The 26,508-nt window shown below is 41.8% G+C and overlaps 1 protein-coding gene across 1 annotated transcript in view; it reads right to left on the bottom strand.

Annotated features, from left to right (window-relative positions):
- Positions 1-651: 651 nt before the first annotated feature.
- Positions 652-26,508, bottom strand: part of LOC140495819 (NADPH oxidase 2-like) — a 32,221-nt gene continuing 6,364 nt past the window's right edge. The window contains exons 4-13 of the mRNA XM_072594966.1: positions 24,545-24,629; positions 21,028-21,170; positions 18,553-18,734; positions 11,098-11,227; positions 9,811-9,903; positions 8,123-8,373; positions 6,051-6,213; positions 5,506-5,652; positions 4,829-4,953; positions 652-2,702 (exon numbers count right to left, since the gene is read on the bottom strand). Coding sequence (XP_072451067.1) covers positions 2,576-2,702; positions 4,829-4,953; positions 5,506-5,652; positions 6,051-6,213; positions 8,123-8,373; positions 9,811-9,903; positions 11,098-11,227; positions 18,553-18,734; positions 21,028-21,170; positions 24,545-24,629 — 1,446 coding nt within the window. The 3' untranslated portion in view covers positions 652-2,575. The remainder of the gene's footprint in view (positions 2,703-4,828; positions 4,954-5,505; positions 5,653-6,050; positions 6,214-8,122; positions 8,374-9,810; positions 9,904-11,097; positions 11,228-18,552; positions 18,735-21,027; positions 21,171-24,544; positions 24,630-26,508) is intronic.

Raw genomic sequence — 26,508 nt, forward strand, 5'->3', positions numbered from 1 at the left:
TAGATGGACAAGCTTTGGGGAGGCGATGGCCTAGTGTATTATCACTGGACTGTTAATCCACAAACTCCATTAATATCCTGGGGAAGTGGGTTTGAATCCTGCCATGGCAGTTGTTGAATTCAATTTCCAGCACAACAGAAGGTGACAACTTCTAGTAACTTCCAGCTGCAGCCTGAGCTTTCCACAGCTCACAGGCATCCACATCCCACCCTGTGAAACCCACAGGCTTCCCACTTCTCCAAATCCCCATCCAACCCATCTACACGTGCCTATAACTGCCTACCGTTCATCCCCGGTTAGAGACAAAAAACTGCAGATGCTGGAATCCAAAGTAGATAGGCAGGAGGCTGGGAGAACACAGCAAGCCAGGCAGCATCAGGAGGTGCAGAAGTACACCTGAAACATTGACTTCTCCACCTGATGTTGTCTGCTTGCTGTGTTCTTTCAGCCTCCTGCCTGTTTACCCTTCATCCCCAGCTGCCTGGTATATGAGGTTGACCATGCCTGGTGTGTTTATATACTGCTTCCACCACCCTCATCTGCCAATTTCACCACTAAACCCAAGCTGCTCCTGACCATGGATGACTTCACCCTGCCCAGCATTACACCCTTCCCAGCCATACCTTACTATTGACGTCCCCCCACCCCCACCTTCACACTGTACATCCTTCTGCCCTCCTTCACAATTGTACTCTGCCCTTCCCCAGAGTGAAGGCGCCATTGCTAGAGATTAATCTACTGAGGCTCAGTACCATGCCAATGCATTCCCCCCTCCCCCAGCCCCATTCTGAGTTTCTGTGACACGTGAGGCCTCAGATAGAAAGTGAGCAGTCCTGAGGTACAGCCATGTCCAGTCTGTAAGCTGGATGCCTGAGCACAATGTGTCTCTGATGTAACCTTTCAATACCTGTGCTAGTGCTTCAGAGAAATCCCAGAATGGTTATGAGGGCTTCACAAATGCCAGATGCCAATGTCTGTGGGCCAGGTGTGTGTGTGTGTGTCCATTGATCATACCTTGGCCTGTGATATGGTCATAGGCGACATGGATGTCATTTACAACAAGCATTGAGCTAAATCTAGCAGCTACATGCTCTGGATTTATTTTTGAGTTTTCCCAATGTCAAACTTGTTTGGCAAGTTTGGTCAGATGTGAGGCTTAATATGAATTAGGTGAGTTATGCAATTAGCGACACATTTAACAAGCAATAATCCCTATTGCTTAATATCTAGTATCATGAGAATCTCAGTTTGTTGTTTGCAAAAAGTATAAAAGATGGTGTGAATTGTTCCCTCCATTGAGATGGGCTTCACTGGACTTCTTGCCTAATTTTGCCACATCTCACCATAGACCACAGTGCTCAGACCCCTATAAAATTCTACTTCAGTACTGCATTGATTTGTCAGCTTTGGCTACATGTTCAAATTCTGGAATGAAGTTTGAACACTCATCCTTTTCGCTTCAGGGAAAGTCTATAGCCACTCAACCAAAATAATATTTGGTTTGAGTTTAAGTTAACTTCAAAGTTGACCAGTGCCCTGAATTCATTGAAAATAACAAATGCTGGAGACAGACAGCATTCATGGAGAGAGAGCAAGCTAACCTTTTGAGTCTATATAACATGTTTTGTCCTAAGACAATTCCATATGCCATTCCCATCTAATTTTAGTGCATTTCCTGCTTTCCCTACACCTATTCTAAACTTAAATTTTGAAGAAGCCAGATCAAAATCTATAGTCAATTTTAATCACCTCCTCAAATCATTGCAACAAGGATCCATTATGAGCACCCTTTCACCTAGTCTACTTAAGCTTGTCATACTTGTTGGATGAATAATATTTCCTGATAGAGTAGGATTTGCATCAGGGATCACTAGCACCTCTGTGGTCCTTGTTTAAGAATTAAAAATATTAATTATTTTTAAATTAATTACATTTTGGGTTGTAAGCATTGGGTAGACAGCAGCCTATTATAAAGTTGGATCTGCAGCTAATGACAATTTGAGTAAGCCTTTTGTTTTAAAACGTACCAATTCTTTACAACATATTTGAACATCACAAACAGCTCACTTGTCACCTTCGCAGTTGTCACTCTAGATTCTGAGGCAGTACGCAGTTGGTTGCATTGCCACAGTGCTAGGACATGATCTGGCACTCATTGCATTGTGGACAGAACAGCGATACTCAGATTTGACTTCCCTAAGGAAAGCTTTGATGACAATTTGTGATTTTGAATTTCATACATTTCAATTAAACAGTATGACTGAAAATACATAATTAAAAAAAAGAAATAATATTTTTAGTATGTATATAGTCCACAGTAACAAATTTCTTTGAGCATTCTGAATATCTCCTCTATTCCTTGATTCCCCAATTCATTACAATGAATGGGGAATATATACAGTTTGAAGATTGAAGAATTCCAGTCTCTATATCCAGTGCATTTAAAGATGAAATACTTATGTGAAATCAGAACGTAATGCCACATCTTCAGTACTGTTGAGGGAGGAGAATGCGTTACAAAAATAAGCATTGTCTCTCTATTGTTCTTCCAGTTATTTGATCTGTTCCTTGATTCTTAGAAATTTTCCTTGTTGAAATGGAAATGGACTCCCAAGGGGTTGACCTCAGAGTATTTGTTTGAGCATTGTTCTAAAGCTTTAGCCAGAGGTTGTGGGCCACACAGGAAGACGCCAACAGTTGTTCTGCAAAGGTACAAATTAAAAGTTACTTGTTGCATCTTTTACTTTAGCACAGTATCATTCAGCTCTGCAATTCAGATGTTAATTCTGTTGAGATTATTTGCAAATGTGGAGAGGAGCTAAATTGACATTTCAGTTATTAATCTTCCAGCAGTTTGAGCATTGAGATCTGCCCCTTGGGGTATTGGTCTGTTCTTCCCTGGAACTGACAAACATAAACAGTCTATGTCCAGAACTCCTTATTTCCATTCTCCAGTTGCCCCCTTCTTGTGTTTTCATTACATTTTTTTCAACCCGAGATTTGTTTAGATTTTGATTTATTTGGAGGATTGTGCACTTTTTAAAAATTGTTCATTGGATGAGGACACTACTGGCCAAGCCAGCAATTATGTTTTGTCCATCACTAATTGCACGGAGGCCAATTAAGAGTCAACTAGTTTGCTACGGGTCTGGAGTCAGCAGTGATGGTGGATTTCCTTCCCTCAAAGACATCAGTGAGCCAGATGGGGTTTTTTTTACAACAATTGACAGTGGTTAGAGGGTCACCATTAGATGGACTTCTCATTCCAGACTTTTATTGAATTTAAATTTAACCATTTGCCATTTGGAAAGGGTGAAAAAGAAACCATAGCAAATCACAGCAAACTCCCCCTCCCACTCCACCAAGGACATGCAGGTCCATCACCAAACCCTAACCACCCGAAGCCTAGAGGAAGAACGCCTCATTTACGCCTTCAGACCCTCCAACCATACAGTATCAAACCCTTGTCCCCAGACAGAGTGTCAAACCCTTGTCCCCAGATTTCCAACACTTTGTTCTGCATCCTTGTAAAAATAATGATTGGTCATCCAGCTGCTAGTCTCTGGCAGTATTACATTGTAACTGGTGAGCAGGAAGTGAGGTAGATCAGCCCAAGAGAAAGTGACGACTGCAGATGCTGGAGATCAGAGTCGAGCGTGTGGCACTGGAAAAGTACAGCAGGTCAGGCAGCATCCGAGGAGCAGGAGCATTGACATTTCGGGCATAAGCCCTTCATCAGGAATGAGGCTTTTGGGACAGGGGGGCCAAGTGATAAATGGGAGAGGGGTGGGGTTGGGAGGAAGGTAGCTGAGAATGCCATAGGTAGATGATGATGAGGGAGAAGTTGATAGGTCGGAGAGGAGGGTGGATGGAGCAAATAGATGGAAAGGATGAGACAAGAGGGCAGTACCGAGTTAGAAGGCTAGATCTGAGATAAGGTGGGGGGAGGGGAAATGAGGAAATCGGTGAAATCCATATTGATCCTGTATGGTTGGAGGGTCTGAAGGCACAAATGAGGCGTTCTTCCTCCAGGCATCAGGTGGTTAGGGTTTGGTGATGGACCTGCATGTCCTTGGTGGAGTGGGAGAGGGAGTTTGCTGTGATTTGCTGTGCTTTCTTTGTCACCCTTTCCAAATAATGAAATGGCTAGCAGTTGTATGTCTGTCTGGCATTGGAGCTAGAAATAAAAATTCAATGCATGCCTGGACATGATTCCCTTTAAAATTATAGCACAATACGGCAGTGATGTACAGTGTTCCTCAGGTCATCCTTTTAAACTTAATAATAAAATTATAAGTGTTTCTTTTTTAAAAAAAAGATATTTTACTACTACACTGTGGCTCATCATTCCCTGTTATTCAGAGTTTACCTTTCAATTCCACCATAACCCAATTTTATCATAAGTGATGACATGATTTCTTGGCACATTTAGTATTTAGTGATCCAAGCTCATGGCCACCCCTCACATTTGGTCACTTTCACTAGCTCAATGAAGTCTCATCTCTGGTAATTCTTTTGCTCATGGTCATTCTTACTCTTGTCACTCTCTAATCCACAGTCGGTCTCACTGACCTCCTGATGAATCATTCAGCTCTGACAAGCTGTGTGGGAACAGGCTTGCTACACTCACTCCTGAACTGGAATGGTATGTCACATAGATATGTATGGAACTCCAAATTATAAATGTTTCTGCTACCCATCTATAAAGAATTATAGGTTTTAATGTAAAATCCTTTACAGCAAATATCATAATTAAATAACAAAGAAAAAGTCCTGGGGGATACTGGATAATTATTGACTAAAAGATTTTTTGTGGTTTCCCACTTACTTGGGGTGAGTTTGTGCAATCGCCTGAAACTCTTTGTCCCAATTGGGTCTGCCATAGTATGTTTTCTGTTTGAGTCCAGTCACCACATCAGTCTCTTTATCGATGTGTACTTTGACATGAGTGGCCTGTGAGAGCAAAGATGTGAAACAAAAAGAGAACTTGACGTAGTGTTGAAGTAAATAAATAGTTAACAGTTAAATGAAAACTCCCTTTCCTCTTTCTACACAGCAGCATGTCCAGGTTTAAGAGTTTCAGTAGAGGTCTGTTGCCATGATCCTTCACTATCCTGTGGAGGGATTCTGGATTGAAACCCCACCTTTGACTGACTTCTGAGAACAAACCAAGAAATTAGATTTTTTTTTTTACACAGAGTTTTGACCCCTCCATTGTTGCTACTTCACAAAAAGTAGCATCGAATTAACTAAAGATATCAGCTCTTAATATCTGATTTTGAAACCAGGGCAAAAGTTGGAGTCCCATGAATTTTGGAAAGAAGTTTTTTATATATATATTTTAAAAATTAATTGTTATTGAATTCCTATTACTAGTATAGTTCTCGTCTAATATAGTGTTGTGCCTGTGCCTGGTAATTGGTAAGCAGTATGGTTATATCCTTACATGTGGTATTTGTTAACTGTTTGGTTAATGACGATGGGTCATATCTTTAGACACAATACCTGTGTACTATCCCAGCCAGTCAGGTAGAGTTTGTAGCTGAGGAAGTCATGCTTGCCCAACTGTTCCATTTGACCCTCAAGTGATCGGAGCAGGTCAGCAAACCACTCGAATGCCTGGGTCTCACGACAGATCCAGAAGAAATATATCTAAAAATAGATGGGGAGACAACCATTACACAAAGCAGAGCTAGAATACTTCAACATTCGTACATAGGCATTCATTTGCACTTGTCTCTGAGTAATTCCTTCACAATCTCCATTGAACCATAGCACCCACTTTCTAAACAGTTCTGCACATCTCATCGGCAGTGGGGATGATTTGGAAGAGAATAACAATCCACAGTGTGATCTGAACAACATGTTGGAAAGTTCTTATAAATGGAAGTGGATGGTGGGACTTGGTCCATACTGTATCAGTTCTGTCAACTAGCTATTGATGTTGACTGTCAAAGAGTAAATGTCTTTAGGCCAAGAAAGCAAGGAAATTGAGAAAAGGAAGGGTAAGGCTGGGAAACACTGTTTTAAAAGACAAAAGCAAAATGTACCTTTTTTGTCAGTAATCCGGCATCAGACTTCTCATACTTGTACCAGATAGACTTGAGAATGGATGCAAATGGAGTCACTCCAATGCCAGCTCCAACAAGCACACTGACTTCATATCGGAAGACATCCTCACTAGCTGTACCAAAAGGACCATCCACTGCAATACTGCAGATACAAGCATGATAGTTAATATTAAGTATATGTCTTTTAGTAACTTAATTATACAGGTACGGTTTATTCTGCTAGGAATTCCTGAGCTAATTTGTCATCTAATCTCTGCCCAGATATACGAAAGATCCACTTCCATACTTTCGTAAGGCTACTTGGAAATACGAGATATTTCCAAAATGAACTGGGTCTCCTAAGAGAAAAGAAAAACCTCAATAAGTGTATCATTATTCACCTTGATGAATATGCTAGCTATTTCCAAAATATTGGTTAATGGTTTGTATCCAAAATACACTGACTAGGATACATGCCTGAGAATAATGAGATGGCCTGGCTGTAGATTATTCTGTGGCTGCTACTAATATTCCTCGATAATTCTATAGTTCAGCTAGTTCTCTAGTGGGCGGCACAGTGGCACAGTGGTTAGCACTGCTGCCTCACAGCGCCAGAGACCCGGGTTCAATTCCCGCCTCAGGCGACTGACTGTGTGGAGTTTGCACGTTCTCCCCGTGTCTGCGTGAGTTTCCTCCGGGTGCTCCGGTTTCCTCCCACAGTCTAAAGATGTGCAGGTCAGGTGGATTGGCCATGCTAAATTGCCCGTAGTGTTAGGTAAGGGGTAGATGTAGATGTAGGGGTATGGGTGGGTTACGCTTCGGCGGGGCGGTGTGGACTTGTTGGGCCGAAGGGCCTGTTTCCACACTGTAAGTAATCTAATCTAATCTAATTTATAAATATGGTCAAAAAGATCGCTGACACATCCTCTAGAGTATAACTGGTTGAGAGTGAGAGGGCATGTGAGAGATGGTGACCGGGAGAAGACCTAATGTCAAAGAGATCAAATAGTCCCAACTCCACAACTGTCCCCCTCCTCACAAGATGGAGTGAACTTTCCTAATCTCTTAAACCAATGCTCCTGTTAAAACGAACTTGGGCAGGTAACTGTGTTATCTGCCATTAAAATCTTCGTTACCTGAATGGACCCGATTTAAATTGTACTCAAATATCCAGTTGTGAAGAAGGGTCACTGAACCTGAAGCATTGACTTTGATTTCTTTCCACAGATGCTGCCAAATCTGAGTTTCTCTAGCAATTTCTGTCTTTGTTTCAGATTTCCAGTAACTGCAGTTCCAAAAATAATGCTGCAAATAAATTTATCTTTAGTGTTACATTTTCTGTTCCCAGTTTTTATCTATTTTTCTGAACCCTGGTGATATCAGTGCAGAAACTGGCTGCCAAGAAGTTGCAACGTGGAAGAACACTGAATGAGCATCGGTAAGGATGAAGACTGTAAATTTGTCTACACCTTGCACTGAGTTTCATGTGTGAGTACAGCACTGAAGCATGTTTTAGTGTGGATCTGGTTTCAGCGCTTGCAGCTGAAGGTGTTTGGAAGTTATTGTAATTTATGTCCATCACAATAACTGGTGTAAGATTGCCCAAAACCCTTTTCTGTTTTGCCCTTAAGGCAGCAAAAGTAACTTAGAAAGAATGAAAGAGTCATTGTATTTGCCAGCATCTGTTGATACTATCAGAAATACTTCACAAGGTGTAGTTGAGATGAGATAAATTAAGAGGAAGCTGGATAAGCGCGGAAGAGGAAATAGTAGAGAATACTGACAGGTTTAAATGAAGATGGATGGAGGGAAGTTCCATGTAGCATTAGTATATATGTAGACCAACTGAGTCAAATGAACTGTTATATACTGGAGACTATGAAATTCTATGTGAAACTCGATCTTATTTCTTGAAGAGACTAATGTATGGAACAGCTGGTTTAATTTGTATCAAAAACTTAAGAAAATGACACCTAAAATGCATCAGCATTACAGCATATTCACTGCTTGTAAGCTTTTCTGGCTGTCAGCATAATGTGATTACATTTGCTGTGTGATTATTTGTAATCTACCTTGGTTGTATCTGTTCCCATGTCTCTTTTCTACTGTCCCCAAATGCTTCAAACATGCCATCTGTCCAATCACCGGCTGATCGAATATGAACACTGAAGTAATCCTCTTCTGGGGCAGAGGTCAGAGTGAAGGGGTGCCACTCCAGCTGGGAGATGGATGGGCAGTTGATGAAGATGTATTGCCCCACTTCCATTTTAAAACCCTTCTTCTGCATTTGCAACTCGAGGACTCTTGATGGGTGAACTACAGCCTGGAACATAAGTTAGAGTGAGTCCAAAAACATTACTGATTTTAATTTAATGCAGGCAAATATTATTCAACCAGGTGAGGATATTGGCAATGAGCACTTAGATATGAGAAAGATCTCATTGGCATAATGTGGCAAAAGTTCAGCATGACAGAGGCCTGTGGTCAGATTCCAAAGTAGTTCAGCCACATGTTAAAATGGTTGTAACTTTTTTTTTAAGGTGACCTTGGCTATTGTTGACAATATGCACAGTCTCAAGGCTCAGTCACTGTTTTTGAACTGAATGGCTGAATTTGTTTGGACACAGTGAGTGAGTTCTGACTGGCAAGTATTTGCAAGTCTTAAATTACTTAACCAGTTATCCTGAAAGGGATTTCTGAAGGTTACTTAAATAAAATGGCTCAATAACTTCCTGATGTGTGCCTCTCTGCACAGAAAGGAAAAGAAAACTGACACAGGCCCGTATGCAAGCATCTCTGAGAAGCTGGCATTATTTGTGAGCCAGGGAGGGACTCTATATGAATACTGTTACATTCCTAAAAAAAGAGAAAGTGAGGACTGCAGATCAGAGTCGAGAGTGTGGTGCTGGAAAAGCACAGCAGGCCAGGCAGCATCCGAGGAGCAGGAGAATCGACGTTTCAGGCATAAGCCTTCAACAGGAAATGAGGCTTGTGGGCTGGGGAGCTGAGAGGTAAATGGGAGGGGTGTGGGGTTGGAGGGAAGGTAGCTGAGAAAGTGGCAGGTGGATGAAGGTGAGGGAGAAGGTGATAGGTGAGAAGGGGAGTGATCAACAGATACAGAGGGCGGTGCCGAGTTGGAGGCTTGGGACTGGGATAATGTGGGGTGAAGGGAAAATGAGGAAGCTGTTGAAATCCACATTTATCCCGTGTGGTTGCAGGGTCCCAAGGCAGAATATGAGGCATTCCTGCTCCAGGTATTGGATTGTAATGGTTTGGTGGTGGAGGAGGCTCAGCACCTGCATATCCTTGAAGGAGTGGGAGGGGAAATTGAAGTGTTAAGCCACAGAGCAGTGGGGTTGGTGGGTGAGGGTGTCCCAGAAATGACCTGCAAGAAGGTGTCCTGTCTCCCCGATATAGAGGAGACCACACTGGGTGCAACGGATGCAGTAGATGACATTGGTAGAGGTACAGGTACATTTCTGATGGATGTGGAAGAATCCCTTGGGGGGCTTTGGATGGAGGGGAGGGGTGTGAGTGCAGGTTTTGCACTAAATAGGAAATGAAGTAAAATGAAAAAAATATATTTTCTTTCATTCCATTGTGTAAATGCATCTGTTGGAACTCTGGAGAAACTAACTTAATCACTTTTGAAAAGTTTACTTCCAAATACTGTGGATATAGTTTACAAGAATAATTATTGGGAATAAAATGTGGCTGCACAATCATGCCTTAAAAGTAATACTGCCTTTTTTTTGTTTACCTTAGTGACAACCACCCTCTGCTGCGATCGATACAGTCGTATTAATCTCTCAAAGACATAGAGTATCATTGGCGCAAGCACCCACTTCCAAGTCTGGAATACAACAGCAAATTGGAATACAGCAGCAAAAAAGAGAGAACAACTAAACAGTTATATTAGTGAATTCCCCAACCAACAGGCCCATTGTGATTGATGATGTGGGGGTAAACAGCTATGAAATATTTTTCAATATTAATGAAGTAGTCAACGGAGTGCTGGAATCTTCAGCAATCATTTCAGACAAAAGGGTCTGGATTGTATGTTTGAACAGGGGTCTGGAGAGAGTGATGAAAATGTTTGGGCTGAGCTCATACCCACTTTACATGTTCATCCATAGCCAATTCGCTACTTTGCCTAAAGTGAGTCTTTCCACAACCCCTCCCACCCACCACCAATGGGGAAGGAAGCACACCTCCTACATGCTGCCAGGCAGTTAAATGCTCAGAAGCTCTTTGGTCCCAGCAGCGCCACTGGGAGCGGTGGCCACTACTGGAACTGCTGTCATCTGCCAATGACAATCAGTAATGGAGCCATAAATGAAAATAATGAAGGCTAGGGTGGGTGTAACATCAAGACCAGGCTGGCAAGTTTGGGAGAGGGGGACAAGGATAGGGGGAGTCAGGATCAATTGGGTGCGGTGTGGAAAAACACAATGATGTGTTCATTTTGGGGTATGGCAGGGCCAGCCTTTATCCAGCCACCAACCAAAGTTGTGAAACCTGGTAGACTGCTCATCTGCTTTTGGCATCTCCTGCTATGATCAGAGGAGGTCCTTAAGCCGCGATGAATTGATCAATTGAAGTCCTCAATTATACCACAGACAGGTGTGCCAATGTCTCCCCCACCAATGGTAAATTGCAGAACCCATCCATAGCACCGTTTCCCAGTTTCCAGCCAACCCTCACCTTGCCTCCTCAGGAAGCAATAAACCCAGCCTAAGAATACCGCACTCTTAATTAGCCTTATCATGACCACAAGATAGCAGAGGACATCTTATGAACCTGCCCATCAGCTTGTAGGAAGCTACTTTTGCCTCCTTTGTGATATTACAGAGCACAGCTTTCCCACAGGGAGAAAAATAAATAATAATCAAGAATCATTCAAATTAACTTTGTAGTTCATAGCTGTGCCCAGACAGGTGGATCTTATTTATTCCCTGACCTTTTTGTCCAAGGGTAGAATGGCCATGATGTAGAAAGATCTTGAGGAGCAGGAGAAAATGAGTAAATTACTAAAAAAAACACTCACCATTGGCTCTCCTCCCTCAAACACAGGAATTGGACATTCAGGGATTTTCCCCCACTCCGCTGTGCGATTATGACAGAACGTGAAATTGTGTACCTTCATGCTGGCAGCAGTCTGGCGTCGAACAATACGGCTAAAAGAAAAGGCATGCTTCATTTAAAGGACAAATGAGAGAGATGATTATCAGAGAACCAAGCAAATCAGCAAGTAAAGTTAGAAATACACGCGGCATATAACCACAATACTCTATAATTGTAACTCTTTTTAAAAGCATCAAATAAAACTATCTTGACAACACAGACTTTTCAAAATATGTTTGTGGGTTTTCTTTTTGAATTACTAATTAATGTAGTACTAAAACAACCATTTGACGTGATAAATTCTACCATATTGAGATTGGACACAAGTATAGGTGTGATGCAAACATATAAATAAAGACAAAAGGAAGCCATTCAGCCCCTTGAATTTGTTCTGCTATTCAATAAGATCATAGCTACATCTATTATTTCAGCAGCCACTTAGAGTCATAGAGATGTACAGCACGGAAACAGACCCTTCGGTCCAACCTGTCCATGCCAACCAGATATCCCAACCCAATCTAGTCCCACCTGCCAGCACCCTGTCCATATCCCTCCAAACCCTTTCTATTCATATACCCATCCAAATACCTCTTAAATGTTGCAATTGTAACAGCCTTCACCACTTCCTCTGGCAGCTCATTCCATACACCTACCGCCCTCTGTGTGAAAAGGTTGTCCCTTAGGTCTCTTTTATACCTTTCTTCTCTCATCCTAAACCTATGCCCCTCTAGTTCTGGACTCCCTGACCCCAGGGAACAGACTTTGTCTATTTACACTATCCATGCCCCTCATGATTTTGTAAACCTCCGATGCTCCAGGGAAAACAGCCCCAGCCTGTTCAGCCTCTCCCTATAGCTCAAATCCTCCAATCTTGGCAACATCCTTGTAAATCTTTTCTGAACTCTTTCAAGTTTCACAACATCTTTCCGATAGGAAGGAGACCAGAATTACACGCAATATTCCAACAGTGGCCTAACCAATGTCCTGTACAGCCACAACATGACCTCCCAACTCCTGTACTCAATACTCTGACCAATAAAAGAAAGCATACCAAATGCCTTCTTCACTATCCTATCTACCTGTGACTCCACTTTCAAGGAGCTATGAACCTGCACTTCAAGGTCTCTTTGTTCAGCAATGCTCCCTAGGACCTTACAATTAAGTGTATATAAGTCCTGCTAAGATTTCTTTTAAGACCTGGCATGAAGGCTATCAGGATCTAGGGACTTGTCAGTTTTCAGTTCTTTTTCAGTCCCTTTTTCTGGTCATTGTAATACTTTTAGATTCTACCTCTCTTTCACATCCTGATTGGCAATTATTTCTAGGATGTTATTTATAGATCTGACAATGAAGGCAGAGGACAAATATCTTTTCTATTCATCTACCAGCTCCTTATTTTCCAATTATTAATACCCCAGAACAACATTCTAGAGGATCAATCCCTACTTTTACTTACTCATTCCCTTTTTAAATACTTTAGAAAATCTTACTATCTGTTTTCACATTTCCAACCAGCTTTCCCTCGTTAATTTCTCCTACTTTTAAATCTGTTAGTTATTCTTTGCTGTTCTTCATATTCTCTCCAATCTTTTGACTTGGCAATCCTCTTTGTAGAATTACATGCTTTTTCTTTCAATTCAATACTCTATTTAATTTCCTGAGTTGGCACATAGATTCATAGAGATGTACAGCATGGAAACAGACCCTTCAGTCCAACTCATCCATGCTGACCAGATATCCCAACCTAATCTAGCCCCAATTGCCAGCACCCAGCCCATATCCTTTCAAACCCTTCCTATTCATATACCTATCCAAATGCCTTTTAAATGTTGCAATTGTACCAGCCTCCACCACTTCCTCTGGCAGCTCATTCCATACACCTACCAACCTCTAGGTGAAAAGTTGCCCCTTAGGTCTCTTTTATATCTTTCCCCTCTCACCCTAAACCTATGCCCTCTAGTTCTGGACTCCCTCACTCCAGGGAAAAGGCTTTGTCTATTTACTCTATCCATGCCCCTCATGATTTTATAAGCCTCTATAAGGTCACCCCTCAACCTCTGACACTCCAGGGAAAACAGCCCCAGCCTATTCAACCTCTTCCTGTAGCTCAAATCCTCTAACCTTGGCAACATCCTTTTCTGAACCCTTTCAGGTTTCACAACAGCCTTCCAAGGAGACCAGAACTGCACGCAATATTTCAAAAGTGGCCAAACCAATGTCCTGTACAGCTGCAAGATGACCTCCCAACTCCTGTATTACATACTCTGATAAAGGAAAGCATACCAAACACTTTCTTCACTATCCTATCTACCTGCGACTTGAATTTCAAGGAGCTACGAACCCACACTCCAAGGTCTCTTTGTTCAGCAACACTCCCGAAGACCTTACCATTAATGGTATAAGTCCAGCTAAGATTTGCTTTTCCAAAATGCAGCAGATTATCTGAATTAACCTCCATCTGACACTCCTCAGCCCATTGGCTCATCTGATCAAGATCCAGTTGTAATCCGAAGTAACCTTCTTCACAGTCCACTACACCTCCAATTTTGGTGTCATCTGCAAACTTACTAACTGTACCTCATGCTCACATCCAAAAAATGTATATAGGTGATGAAAAGTAGAGGACCCAGCACCAATCCTAGAGGCACTCCACTGGTCACAGGCCTCCAGTCTGAAAAACAACCCTCCACCACCACCCTCTGTCTTCTACCTTTGAGCCAGTTCTGTATCCAAATGGCTATTCTCCCTGAATTCCATGAGATCTAACCTTGCTAACCACTCTCCCATGGGGAACCTTGTCGAACCCCTTACTGAAGTCCATATAGATCACATCTACTGCTCTGCCCTCATTAATCCTTTTTGTTACTTCTTCAAAAAACTCAATCAAGTATGTGGGACATGATTTCTCCCGGACCATCCCTAATCAGTCCTTGCCTTTCCAAATACATTTACATCCTGTCCCTCAGGATTCCCTCCAACAACTTGCCCACTACCAACATCACACTCTATAGTTCCCTGGCTTGTCCTTGCTACCCTTCTTAAACAGTGGCAGCACGTTAGCCAACCTCTAGTCTTCTGGCACCTCACCTGTGACTATCGATGATACAGATATCTCAATAAGAGGCCCAGCAATCACTTCTCAAGCTTCCTACAGAGTTCTAAGGTACACCTGATTAGGTCCTGGGGAGTTATCCACTTTTATGCGTTTCAAAATATCCAGCACTTCCTTCTCTGTAATATGAACATTTCTAAGATGTCACCATCTATTTCCCAACATTCTATATCTTCCATGTCCTTTTCCACAGCAAGCACGGATCCAAAATACTCGTTTAATATCTCCCCCATCTTCTGCGGCTCCACACATAGGCCGCCTTGCTGATCTTTGAGAGGCCCTATTCTCTCCCTACTTACCCTTTTGTCCTTAATGTATTTGTAAAAACCCTTTAGATTCTCCTTAATTCTATTTGCCAAAGCTACCTCATGTACCCTTTTTGACCTCCTGATTTCCTTTTTAAGTATACTCCTACTGCCTTTATACTCTTTTAAGGATTCACCTGATGTATCCTGATATATGCTTCCTTCTTTTTCTTAACAAACCTTCAACTTCTTTAGTCATCCAGCATTCCCTATACCTACCAGCCTTCCCTTTCACCCTAACAGGAATATACTGTGTCTGGACTCTCATTATCTCATTTCTGAAGGCTTCCCATTTTTCAGCCATCCCTTTACCTGCAAACATCTGCCCCCAATCAGCTTTTGAAAGTTCTTGCCTATTACCGTCAAAATTGGCCTTTCTCCAATTGAGAACTTCAACTTTTAGATCTGGTCTATCCTTTTCCATCACTATTTTAAATCTAATAGAATTATGGTCGCTGGCCCCAAAGTGCTCCCCCACTGACACCTCAGTCACCTGCCCTGTCTTATTTCCCAAGAGTAGGTCAAATTTGGCACCTTCTCTAGTAGGTACATCCAAATACTGAATCAGAAAGTTTTCTTGTAAATCTCCTTACAAGTTTGTTTCTCAATTTCCCTCTGGCTTTTACGGGGTCTATAATACAATCCCAATAAGGTGATCATCCCTTTCTTTTTTCTCAGTTCATCCCAAATAACTTCCCTGGATGTATTTCCAGGAATATTTTCCCTCAGTATAGCTGTAATGCTATCCCTTATCAATAACACCACTCCCCCTCTTCTCTTGCCTCTCTTTCTGTCCTTCCTGTAACATTTGTATCCTGGAACATTAAGCTGCTAGTCCTGTCCATCCCTCAGCCAGGTTTCTGTTATGCTATGATATCCCAGTCCCATGTTCCTAACCATACCCTGAGTTCATCTGCCTTCCCTGTTAGGCCCCTTGCATTGAAATAAATGCAAATTAATTTATCAGTCGTACCTTTTCTCTGCTTTGTTCCTGCTGCCCTGACTGTTTGGCTCGCCTCTTTTCTCAAGTATACCAATCTCAGATTGGTATACTTGATTGGTATACCAATCTCTTTCCTCACCACCTCCCTGGTCCCACCAGCCCCCGCCCCCGCCCCCCCTCTCCACCTTACTAGTTTAAATCCTCCCAAGCAGCTCTAACAAGTCTCTCTGCAAGAGATTTCAATGATCCAAAAATGTGAATCCTTCTCCCATACACCAGCTGCTCAGCCATGCTGCTCTATCCTCCTATTCCTGCCCTCACTAGCTTGTAGCACTGGGAGTAATCCAGATATTACTACTCTCAAGGATCGCCATTTTAAATTGCTGCATAACTTTCTGTAATCTCCCTTTAGAATCTCATCCATTCCCCTTCCTATGTCATTGGTTCCAATGTGTTTAATGACCTCTTGCTGGCCCCTCTCCCCCTTGAGAACATTCTGCACCCTCTCTGAGACATCCTTGATCCTGGCACCAGGGAAGCAACACACCATTCTGATTTTTCGCTGCTGGTGACAGAAACGTCTATATGTGTCTCGGACTAGAGAGTCCCCTAACACAATTGATCTCTTAGAACCCGACGTACCCCTCATTACATTACGGCTTGTCTCGGCACCAGAAAGTTGTCTGTTCGTGCTACATTGAGAATCCATCACTCCCAACATTTTCCAAAACAGCATACCTGTTTGAAATGGGGATAGCCACAGAAGACCCCTGCACTACCTGCCTACCTTGCTTACTTTTCCTAAAGTTAATCCATCTAAGTGACTGTATCTGCGACTTTTCCCCCTTCCTGTAATTGCCATCCATCACACTCCCTTGTTCTTGTAAATTCCCCATTGCCTCTAACTGTCGCTCCAACCATTCCATTTGCTGTTAGGATTCATAACCAACGACATTTATTGCAGGTATAATCCTCAGTAACATGTAAACTCTCCCTAAACTCTACTAAAGGCCATTTTTCCTTCTACCAATCTGCAGACCCAGAAAATAGCAGATGCCACATTTTACTATTACAATCTTTCTTTCTCACTAAGTTACACCTTTCTGAAGTACTTCCTTATGTGCCTTCCACTCCATCTCTATTGACCAAGCTGATAACATAATTTCTCAGTTTATGTCTTCATGGCCTCAACTGCCTTAGTCTGAGATCAACTTTTCTGTTCATAACTTAATGTGAAACTCAATCATATTTAAGTTCACTGCTACCTAGAAATGCCTCTAATAGAGCTTATTAATCAATCATGTTTTATTGCAAATTATCAGGTTTATTATAGGCTACTGTCTGGTTGCATCTAGGACATGTTGCTCGAAGAAACTATTCAACTCTACAAATGTCGCCAGCCTATCTTCAAGTCCAAGTGTACATGGGAAGTATTTCTGAGAATTCCGGGAACATTAGAAAGAGTTCCATTACTTAACATTGAGTAGCTTGCTTATTTTTGATTATTGGTTTAATAATATTGTGACTGCTTTATCGGTATCCAATTTCTGTCTTTTTGCTGACTTTGATACCAAAGGTACCTGGGCAAATGTGATTTAAGCAATATGTTAGTTGAAGTACTTGGACATGTAGTTTTGCCATGGACTACAGTGTATAGAATGCTGACCTTGATTTTAAGTTGGCCTGTGATCCATGCCGGTGGGGGACTTGGGGTGAACAACAAAATTGCTTGGAGAAACTGAGGACTGCAGATGCTGGAGATCAGAGTCGAAGAGTGTGTCACTGGAACAGCACTAAGGAACAGGAGAGTCGATGTCTTGAGCATAAGCTCTTCATCAGGAAGATGATTCATGATGAACAACCTTTGCTCAAAATGTTGACTCTCCTGCTCTTCAGATGCTGCCTGACCGGTTATGCTTTTCCAGCACCACACTCTTCAAAAAAATTGCTTGTCAGGGTTAAGGGGATTTTTACTTGGGTGTCAATCAAACAGTCGTATATCAGAGTTATTTTGTGTATGTAAGTTAGCTCACTGGGTAACATCATCAGTGAGAATCTCTGGTGAAGCGCTGCTGGTATGTCCCACCTCTCTAATTATAGGTCTTGGTTTCTTAAAGTGAGTGATGTCATTTCTAGTTCTTTTTTCCAAGGAAGGTAGATAGGGTCTAAATTGATGTGTTTATTGATGAAGTTCTGGTTAGAATGCCAGAATTCTCATGTGTGTCTTTGTTTCACCTGTCCTAGGATGTGTGCATTGTCCCAATCAAAGTGGTGTCCTTCTTTGTCTGTATGTATAGAAACTAGTGATAGTGGGTCATGTCTTTTGGTGGCCAGTTGGTGTTCATGTATCCTGGTGGCAAGTTACCTAGTATGGTGATGAAACATCTGAAAACAAACCTTCAAGTTCAGCAAGCTAACTTAGATACTTATCGATAAATTTTCTCAAAAAAAAAGTTATTTTGCCCTAAAACTTAATCTCCACACTTATATCCTGAATTTCACATCCCTCCAGAAGGTGCTAATGCTTACTGAGTTATAGTACCAATAGTCTGCTGTCCACTGTAAACTTGCTCATGTTTGAATTCTATGAATGTATGTAAGACCAGCTGAGTTTTAATCTGCTCTCTGGATATTACCATATGTGTGTTCACCTAGTGAACAGATATGGCTGGTACTTCGTTTTGCTACCTCTAAGTAGTGGTCTACCACTATCCAGAGTAAGGACTGCTAACTCCACGCAAATCAGGGATTGAACCTGCCTCCAAAATTATTAATTGCAGTTGCAGTCCCCATCTACTTTAGAACACTTTACCTTCAACAGGAAATAAAATGATTAAAAATGGGTTATCTGTTCATTATCACATTGCTGTTTGTGGGCCCCTCAATATATACAAATTGATTGTTGCCTTTCTTACATTACAACAATGATGACAATTCGAAAGTACTTTGAAACATCCCTCAGTCATAAAAGGTGATCAGGAATCTCAATTGTTTTTAATAAGACATCATCCTACATACCCAATTCCATGGATGACAAGCCCTGCAAAAAATATAACAAAGAGGTGGTGTGTAAACCAGAAGACCTCGAAATATGATCTGCGAATGGTGTCTGTTGAGGATGTGATCATGATGATAAGTGCCAATGTAATAATGACTCCGGTTAGACCAGCCACAGTGGTGAATGCGACATAGGTGGGAGTCTGAGGAGAAGATATACATGTTACTTATAGCTGTATTTACCAAAAAAGTAATAATTATGATTAACTCTGTTTTTCACTCATAATCCTATTGATAAAGACTTGTTATGAGTTTACTGATATTTAGAAAGCCCCCTTTGAAAGTGGAAATTTTACTACAGGGAGTCAAGAGACCTATTATAAAGATTTCTTCCTTAATGGTTTAAATATTTTATTTAGGACCAATCTTTAAGTATATGTGTTTGTATAGTGAGGAAATTTGAGGAATTATTTGCACATAAGTGATTAGACAAAATCTCTGACTTTTCCGCATGAATGTATTTCTACTGATGTTAATTGTACCGACCTGAGCCACTGTACTGCGCTACTGCTTTCATCCCACTATGATCCTGGATCAATGAGTTTGACATGCGTTGCAACATTGAACATTTCTTCTGCTGCCTCCGGGCTTTCCTTCAAGACTTCCACCCACCCTCCAAGGACCTATTCACCTGCCTCCAACACATCCCATCCACCTGGACACCTCATGCTGGTCTGTTACCCGCCCTTGACCTCTTCATTTCCAATTGCCACCATGGCATTGATTGCCTCAACCAGTCCCCACTCCATCACCCACTCCAACCCCTCACCCTTGCCACATGCAGCCCTCCACTCCCACCTCTCCAATCCCAACATCACCATCAAACCAGCAGACAAGGGGGTGCTGTGGTAGTTTGATGCACCAACCTCTACACTGCCGAACCCAGGCACTAACTCACAGGCACTTCCTCCTATTGCCCCTTTGACCACGACCTCACCTCCCATCAACAAACCATCATCTCCCAGAGCATCCACAATCTCATCACCTCAGGGGATCTCCCACCCACAGCCTCCAACCTCATTGTTTGGGAACCCCGCACTGCCCGATTTTACCTCTTAATCAAACGCACCACACTTTTCGACTATGCTAAGGTCAGTGTTGGGAAGGCTAAGAAATGACATAATTTGTCATTTGATGTAATGAATAAGAAGTACTTGTGGGCAACACTCTTAAAACCCTGATAACATTTAGCAGCTGACATTTTTCTAGAGTATTTCCTCCTTTAGGGACTTTCCATTGGATTGCCACCACTAAATTATTATTAAGAGTATCCCCTCCTGGTTTATGTAATTCTTGATTTTTTAATGAGATTTTTATCTCCATTTCTTATTGCTGCTGATGATCAGAGCTGGTGGATTGGAACCAGCTGTGTAATGAAACCAGTTTAGCAACATTGTCCTATTTCTGGTGCTGTGGATGAATCCAACTTCACTCAGGGAGTATCTTGCCCTCAGTGGAGCTCTGCTCTCGAGTGGCCTGTTGGCAGGGGAGGGAGGGAGGGGGAGTACTTTTAACAATATCTACATTTATGACACAAATAGACTTCTCTGATTCTCAGAGCCACACTCCAAAACTACCAATGTAGATTAGATTACCTACAGTGTGGAAACAGGCCCTTTGGGCCAACAAGTCCACACCAACCCACTGAAGCGCACCCACCCAGACTCATTCCCCTACATTTACCCCTGCACCCAACACTACGGGCAATTTAGCGTGGCCAATTCATCTAACCTGCACATTTTTGGACTGTGGGAGGAAACCCACGCAGACACTGGGGAGAATGTGCAAACTCCACACAGTCATTCGCTTGAGGCAGGAATTGAACCCGGGTCTCTGGCGCTGTGCGGCAGCAGTGCTAACCACCATGCCACCGTGCCGCCCACATGCTGAATGTATTATCATTCAGCATTTAATACTATTTAGTTGAAAATCCCAGTTGAGAGTTAATCGCTATATTGAATTGTGCAAGGGTTTTAATAACAAATTAAATAAACACAATTATGAAATGGAAGGGTGTGGGTAAAGAACAGGAATTGCACTTAGATTCTCTGACTCTGAGGAGGAGGGCGAGTAGAGATATCAATAGGACAGGTACAGACAGGTTCCTTCATGACTGACAGTCCTCTTCTTCTTAGGCAATGATCATGCAGTATAATTGTTCATTGTCGCACAGACTTAAAATGCCCTTGCACAGACATTCAAAATTAGATGGCTAAAGAATAGGAAAGCTGGTTTTAAGGAGGTTTTTCATTTAAATAATCACACTTCAAAGAGGATTGGTTTATTTTGGATCTTACAGCATTGTATTTTCAAAACAATTTAATGTTTTATGTAGAGAAAACAAATATTGAATGCGGCAAGACAATGATGGGTTAGTCACCTATAATGACATTATTTTGTTAAGTTCCTATCTATTTACAAGTAAGTACTTCTTACCGTTGTATCTGACCTGATCGGATTTACCCAGAGGCTGTTGTTGTTCCCAAGTCGGGACAGTACAGCGTCCAGGGTGTCTTCATTTGACTGCTGACTGTTGTTGAACCATTCAAAGTTCAGTAAGTGTGCCACAATATGAATTGCTGCAGGAACAAGTTGAGCAAATGATGAAGACAGAAAAAGGTGGTTCTTCTCTTTTCCTGATCAAAGCTTCAAGAAAACCCTGACTGCAGATGAATTGATTGATCATATTGCTTCTTTGTGGAACCATACACACAAACTTGCTTTAACATTTTTCTAATCAATAGACGTTATGACAGCTCTCTGGAGCAGGTGGGATATGAAGTCAGGGCTTATGGCTGCACTGCACATCAAGAGCCCTTCACAAATTGCTTTACAATATATCCAATCATTTCTGACCGCTCCTGTTTTAATTAGACTGATTATATAAATTATTTCCTATATCTGAGCATTTATGAAGTAGCTCCTGTTGTCCAGAGTTGTTATGGGCAATAGTTAATCAAAAATAAAAGACCAGTTTTCCTGTTGTAATGTCACAAAGCAATCAATTGCACTAGGGAAAGCTGGTGTAGTAAATTTGATTTGCTTTTCATTCCAGAACTTCAGGGAGTGCCGTTGATTCTGCTACAGCAGCAACTTCCATTCAATCTGACTAAACGTTTTAACAAAGACAGTCTTCCCAAATACTTCAAATATATAGGCACAGAGGTCTGTAGCACAGAAAATGCCCCTTTGATACATCAAGTTTGTACTGTCAATTTAAGGTGAGAGGGGAATGATTTTTAAGTTGAGAGAGGAAAGATTTATAAGGGATCCGAGGAGCAACTTTTTCATGGAGAGGGTGGTGCGTGTATGGAATGAGCTGCCAGGAGAAGTGGTGGAGGCTGATACAACTACAGCATTTAAAAAACATCTAAATGGGTACATGAATAGAGGGATATGGACCAAATGCTAACAAATGGGGCTAGATTTATTTAGGATATCTGGTTGGCATGGAGTAGTTGGACTTTAGGGCCTATAATGGCTGCATATCTCTATGATTTGATGACTCTAAATAAACTAATTCCATTTTCCAGGACTTGCTTGGCATCACAAATGAATAGCAAAGTTCTTCTCAAATGTTATAAGGCTTTCTTCGGGTACAATCCTTACAGACAGTGAGTTCAAGACTCCCATCACCCTCAGGATGAATTCTTTTTCTTCAATTTGAAACTCCTGCCCTTCCCTTATGTCCAAGGCCCCCAGTCATTATCCTCTCCATCAAAGGTGAAACATTCCTTCCTGTCTATCTTAGCTATGCCTCTCATAAGTTTCTACATCTCAATGATGTTGCCCCTCAGTCTCCCCTGCTCCAATGAAAACAACTCCAGACTCTAAAATCTTCCAGCAACATGGGCTGGGCAGGCATCACAGACTTTATCAGCAAGTGTGTGGAGGACTGCACACTGAGGAAGTCAATCCGGGTGTTCCCCAACAGGAAACCCTGGATGAATCGGGACATACAGAACCTGCTAAAAACCAGGTGTGAGGCCTTCAGATCAGGAGACCCACTCAAATATAAGGAATCCAAGTATGACCTTCGCAGAGCCATTAAGGCAGCCAAGGACCAATACCGATCCAAACTAGAGACCCAGACAGACACCAGGAGACTATGGCAAGGACTGAATCACATCACAGGTTCTAAAAAGAGACAGTGCAAGTTGGCAGATGATGGCACATCCCTCCCAGATCGTCTCAATGCCTTCTATGCCTGCTTTGAGCAGAATTTTGGCGGAGAGGTAACATCTATTCTGACAAGTCCTGCCGAACCTATCCCAACAGCCACTGCATCAGAGGTCAGATCAGTTTTCCTTCATGTGAATTCAAGGAAAACAATGGGACCAGACGGAGTACCAGGCTGAGCACTCAGAGCATGTGCAGGTGAACTGGCAGAGGTCTTCTTGGACATCTTCAACCTCTCCCTGCAGCAGGCCACTGTCCTTGCCTGTTTTAAGTGGGCCAACATCATCCCTGTGCTTAAGAAAGCTCATGCAGCATGTCTCAATGACTACTGCCCAGTGACCCTAACCTCGGTGGTCATGAAATGCTTTGAAAGGCTGGTCATGGCATTAATCAAATCCAGCCTCCCTACTACTCTTGACCCACTCCAATTTGCCTATCGGACAAACAGATCCACGTCAGATGCCATATCACTTGCCCTTCACTCCTCCCTAGGACATCTTGACACCAAAAATAGCTATGTAAGAATCCTACTCATTGACTACAGTTCAGCCTTCAACACTATTATCCCCTCCAGACTAATTACTAAACCTAGTGATCTCGGATTAAGCCCCACTCTCTGCAACTGGATCCTCAGTTTCTTGACCCACAGGCCACAATCAGTGAAGATTGGGGACAATATTTCATCCTCACTAACACTCAACACTGAAGCCCCCCCCCGCAAGGTGTGCATACTCAGCCCCCTACTGTACTCACTGTATACCCATGACTGCATCATCAAATACCAGACTAATGCCATTTACAGGTTCACTGATGATGCCACCATAGTCGGTCGAATCTCAAATGGTGATGAAACAGACTACAGACAGGAGGTGGAAGACCTGGAAAAATAGTGCACTGAGAACAACCTAGCTTTCAATACTGGCAAAACCAAATAACTCACTATTGACTTTCGGCAGGATGTTATTCATGACTTCCTACACATTAACAGCACAGAGGTGGAACATGTGGAGAGCATCAAGATCCTGGGAGGGGCCATCAACAACAAGCTTTCTTGGACTCTTCATGTGGACACACTGGTTACAAAGGCCCAACAACGTCTCTTCTTCCTCAGGTAGCTGAGAAAATTTGGCATGATGGCGAATACCCTTGCCAACTTTTATAGGTACACTATCAAGAGCATTCTGTCTGGATGTATCACGACGTGGTATAGCAACTGTACCATTCAAGATCAGAGACGGTTACAGAGAGCGGTGAACTTGGCCTGGACAATCACAAAGGCCAACCTCCCATCTATAGAATCCATCTACCAGGCCCGCTGTCAAGGAAAGGCCGCCAACATTCTCACAGATCCATCCCACCCTGGTAATGCTTTTCTACCATCTCTACCATTGGGGAGAAGGTACAGAAGCCTGAACACACGCACCAGCCGGCTTTGTAACAGTTTCTACTCAACTGTTTTTAGAATACTGAATGGATTCACAAACTCTTAGCATTTGCCTGTACCAATCTTTTTGTTTTTGCCACTGTTTACCTATTACTTACTTATCTATGCTATTTAATTATGTGATCTGCCTGTATTACTGGCAAGACAAAAGCGTTTCATTGTGCCTTGGTACACATGGCAATAAATTCAATTCAAGTCAACTCAATTCAAGTTGTTTCCTTCTTGAAGTTCTGTTAATTATTGCTGCTAAGTCATACATAAGTGAAAAGTAAAAGCTGTGCCTGGTTACAGGGATATTTGAAGACTGCCATGTTTCCCAGAAAAGCTTACCTGTATGCAAGGCGATCATGTAAGCCACTAGTTTGTGGAATGTGATATTTTTGTCCAGCTGTTTTCTTGCACTGCATCTGCAACACTAATGCACATGGGGAGAAAACAGTCAAAATCCAGCAGAAAATTTACTAAGCAGTCAAACTATTGGGTGATAGGACATGGGAACAAATCTCACTTGTAATTATCTGTGGAAAGGAAAGAATGAGTGCTTTCAAGTAATATTTTCTTGTACTTTTCACATCATTATAGAGTTTTCATGGAATATATATTGAAGATTTGTTTTAAAACAGAAATGCAATTGAGCAGAACAATAGACAGATTATTCTCACTTACTTGACAATGCACTTTAATTCTTTTATCTGCAAATCACTCTTAATTGTATTTTGAATCCAATTACAACTCATTTTGATGTTACTAATGGTAACTTATTAGAAATTGATAGAAAGTGGGTATTCAATACCTAGTGTTGAAATTGTAGTAGTTTGTGGCTTGCCATTGATGGCTTTATTGTGATCACAAACTCACCTCATATGTAATTGTAGACACCAATCATTAACTGATGAGAATTTGTGGCAAGCATACTGAAGATTTCACTGCAGGCTGATGTATGGGAATTGGGAATCGATCACTGACTTTTACAGGAATGGTGCATATGTAGGAATCCAGAATCATAAAATCATAGAATTGCACAGTACAGAGGCAATCTATTCAGTCCATCACCCTGGAGCCAGGTTTCTGAAATTAACTTTCATTTAGTCTATTTCTGTGCTTTTGTCCCATTTCCTTTAAAACGTTTTCCTTTTTACAACTAATCTTTTAAAAAAAGCTTAATGGAACTTCCTTCCACTACTGTTTCTGGTAGGTTATTGTGTAAACTGACAGACTGTTACATGAAATGTTTCTTCTGATTTGTCTCTTTACTGACGAGTGGAAATAGTTTTTCCTATTTATATTTTTAAAACCTTTCACAATTTTGGTTATCCTCAATTAACATTCTATGTTTAAATGAAAAAGCCTTGATTTTTTTCTCATGTATTTCAATAACAGAAGTCTATATCTGGGCATTAACTTAGTGAATTTGTTTATATCTTGTCCATTGCCTTGGCATCATTCTGAAAGTAACGTGACTTAAAGTACAATAATATTCAACTTTAGTGATTCACGTATTTTCAGTGTACTTTACTGCTTTGATAAGTTCTGAAATTAGGATCCTACTCCTGTAGTTATACAGCTTTATTGGCTTGTATTCCTACTTTTAAAGATTTCTGCACCTAAATTTCTCAGTCCCTCTGCTTCGCTACTATTTTCAAAATTTGTTATTTAGTGCGCATTCACTATCCCCATGGCCTACCATTCAAATACTTGACATTTTATCGCTTGAAACTAAATTCAGTAAAAATCAATGTAACGCAGTAAGCTGTCTACACTAACTTTGTCAGATAACCATGTTTATGACATTTGCTTCAACTGTCAAATTTGACAAAATGGTCCAATATTGAATCCAGGTCTTTTGTTTATTTTGAGAAAAACAATGATGCTCGCAATGACCCTTGGGGAGCCCAACAGAACAAAAACATCAACAAGAGTCCAGATTACAGAGGAGGAAGTGCTGGATGTCTTGAAACGGTTAAAAGTGGATAAATCCCCAGGACCTGATCAGGTGTATCCGAGAACTCTGTGGGAAGCTAGAGAAGTGATTGCTGGGCCTCTTGCTGAGATATTTGTATCATCAATAGTCACAGGTGAGGTGCCGGAAGACTGGAGGTTGGCAAACGTGGTGCCACTGTTTAAGAAGGGCAGTAAAGACAAGCCAGACAACTATAGACCAGTGAGCCTGACCTCAGTGGTGGGCAGGTTGTTGGAGGGAATCCTGAGGGACAGAATGTACATGTATTTGGAAAGGTGAGGACTGATTAGGGATAGTCACCATGGCTTTGTGCGTGGGAAATCATGTCTCACAA

This window comes from Chiloscyllium punctatum, chromosome 25, assembly GCF_047496795.1.
Source record: "Chiloscyllium punctatum isolate Juve2018m chromosome 25, sChiPun1.3, whole genome shotgun sequence".
Taxonomy (NCBI): Eukaryota; Metazoa; Chordata; class Chondrichthyes; order Orectolobiformes; family Hemiscylliidae; genus Chiloscyllium; species Chiloscyllium punctatum.